The 1288-nt window shown below is 60.4% G+C and overlaps 1 protein-coding gene across 1 annotated transcript; it reads left to right on the top strand.

Moving 5' to 3' along the window:
• Positions 1 to 421: 421 nt before the first annotated feature.
• C1H11orf87 (chromosome 1 C11orf87 homolog) lies at positions 422 to 973 on the top strand. Its single transcript, XM_065626781.1, has one exon. The coding sequence runs from the start codon at positions 497 to 499 to the stop codon at positions 971 to 973; it is 477 nt and encodes a 158-aa protein (XP_065482853.1). The 5' UTR covers positions 422 to 496.
• Positions 974 to 1288: the final 315 nt, after the last annotated feature.

Below are 1288 nucleotides of genomic sequence, written 5' to 3'. Positions count from 1 at the left end.
GCGGGCAGCGGCACCGCGGGGCAGGTCCTCGCCCCGCTTCGGCAGCCTGCCCTCGCCGGGGTGCGGGGGTCTGGCAGCCCGGCTGCCGCTCCCTCTCTCCCTTTCCCGCGGCAAGTAGTTGGGGCGAGCACCCGAGTAATTCGCGAAGTCGGAGTGGCGGCGCAGTGCCCCGTCCCGGTCCCGCTACCCCTCTGCCGCCCCCCGGCAGGGAGCCGTGGCCGCTCGGAGCGCTGCCGTGGCGGGGCGCAGGGAGGAGGCTGCCGCAGCCGCCGGCGCGGTGATTTGGGGAGAGGGGAGCTGGGAAGGGTGGGTGCCTCGGAGCGCTGATGTGTCCGGCTCCCTTTGCAGGCTGCTCTGTCACTTCAGAGCGAGCGTCAGGCTGAGCCGGCAGGATCCCGGGCATTTCCAGCGAGCGCCTGCCAGCAGCCCGGCACTGATTGAAATTTAGGCGTCTTCAGAGAGGGGAGGAAGATCCTCGTCTTCCGAAGCCTCCTCAATGAGTGCCAAGCTCTCCAAGGAGTTGAGGCTGTCCCTGCCACCTTGTCTTCTCAACAGGACATCTGCCACCTTAAACACCAGCAGCACCTGCATCACGCAAGTGGGTCAGCTCTTCCAGTCCTTCTCATCCACCCTGGTTTTAATTGTCCTGGTCACCCTCATCTTCTGCCTGATCCTCCTCTCCCTCACCACCTTCCACATCCACAAGAGGAAGATGAAGAAGCGGAAAATGCAAAAGGCTCAGGAGGAGTATGAACGGGACCACTGCACCCGCAGCAGCAATAGCAGCAGCCAGCACCCTGGGACAGGAGTGCAGGGAGAGGCACCGCAAGGAAGAGACAGCCGGCTGGGAAGAACCCCCGAGGACTCGGAGATCCAGCACCCCTCTTCCTCAGCAGCCCCAAGCTCCCAGCAAGCACGGGCTTGTTTGGACACAGCTGGTGCGGGGCTCTTGCAGACGGTGATTTTGTCATGATGGTTTGGGGGAGACCTCACCAAGGCGCTGGTTGGTGTTTGTAAATACCTGAGTGATTATTCTAGTCCCCGAAGAAGAAGAAAACATTGCTAATTCAAATGAACGAACAAGCCCACGATCCAAGCGCATGACAGATCACATTGCGTTTCTCATTGACTGTGCAAGGAAAGGATGCGTCTTTTTACTGGAGGAGGAGCTGCACACAGCTACCAAATATCAAATTGTCCACCTGGAGGAGATGGCCAGGGGTGGGGAGTCCCTTTTCTCTGGACATCATAACCCTGAGGACCGGGACAATCCCACTCTGCTGGGATT

This window comes from Caloenas nicobarica, chromosome 1 (genome assembly GCF_036013445.1).
Source record: "Caloenas nicobarica isolate bCalNic1 chromosome 1, bCalNic1.hap1, whole genome shotgun sequence".
Taxonomy (NCBI): Eukaryota; Metazoa; Chordata; class Aves; order Columbiformes; family Columbidae; genus Caloenas; species Caloenas nicobarica.
The sequence above is the reverse complement of the archived record's forward strand: the minus strand, read 5'-3'. Positions and strand labels throughout refer to the sequence as shown.

Excerpts from the sequence above, each read along its gene's own strand:
- C1H11orf87 (XM_065626781.1), top strand. The coding sequence starts at position 497 with ATGAGTGCCAAGCTCTCCAAGGAGTTGAGGCTGTCCCTGCCACCTTGT.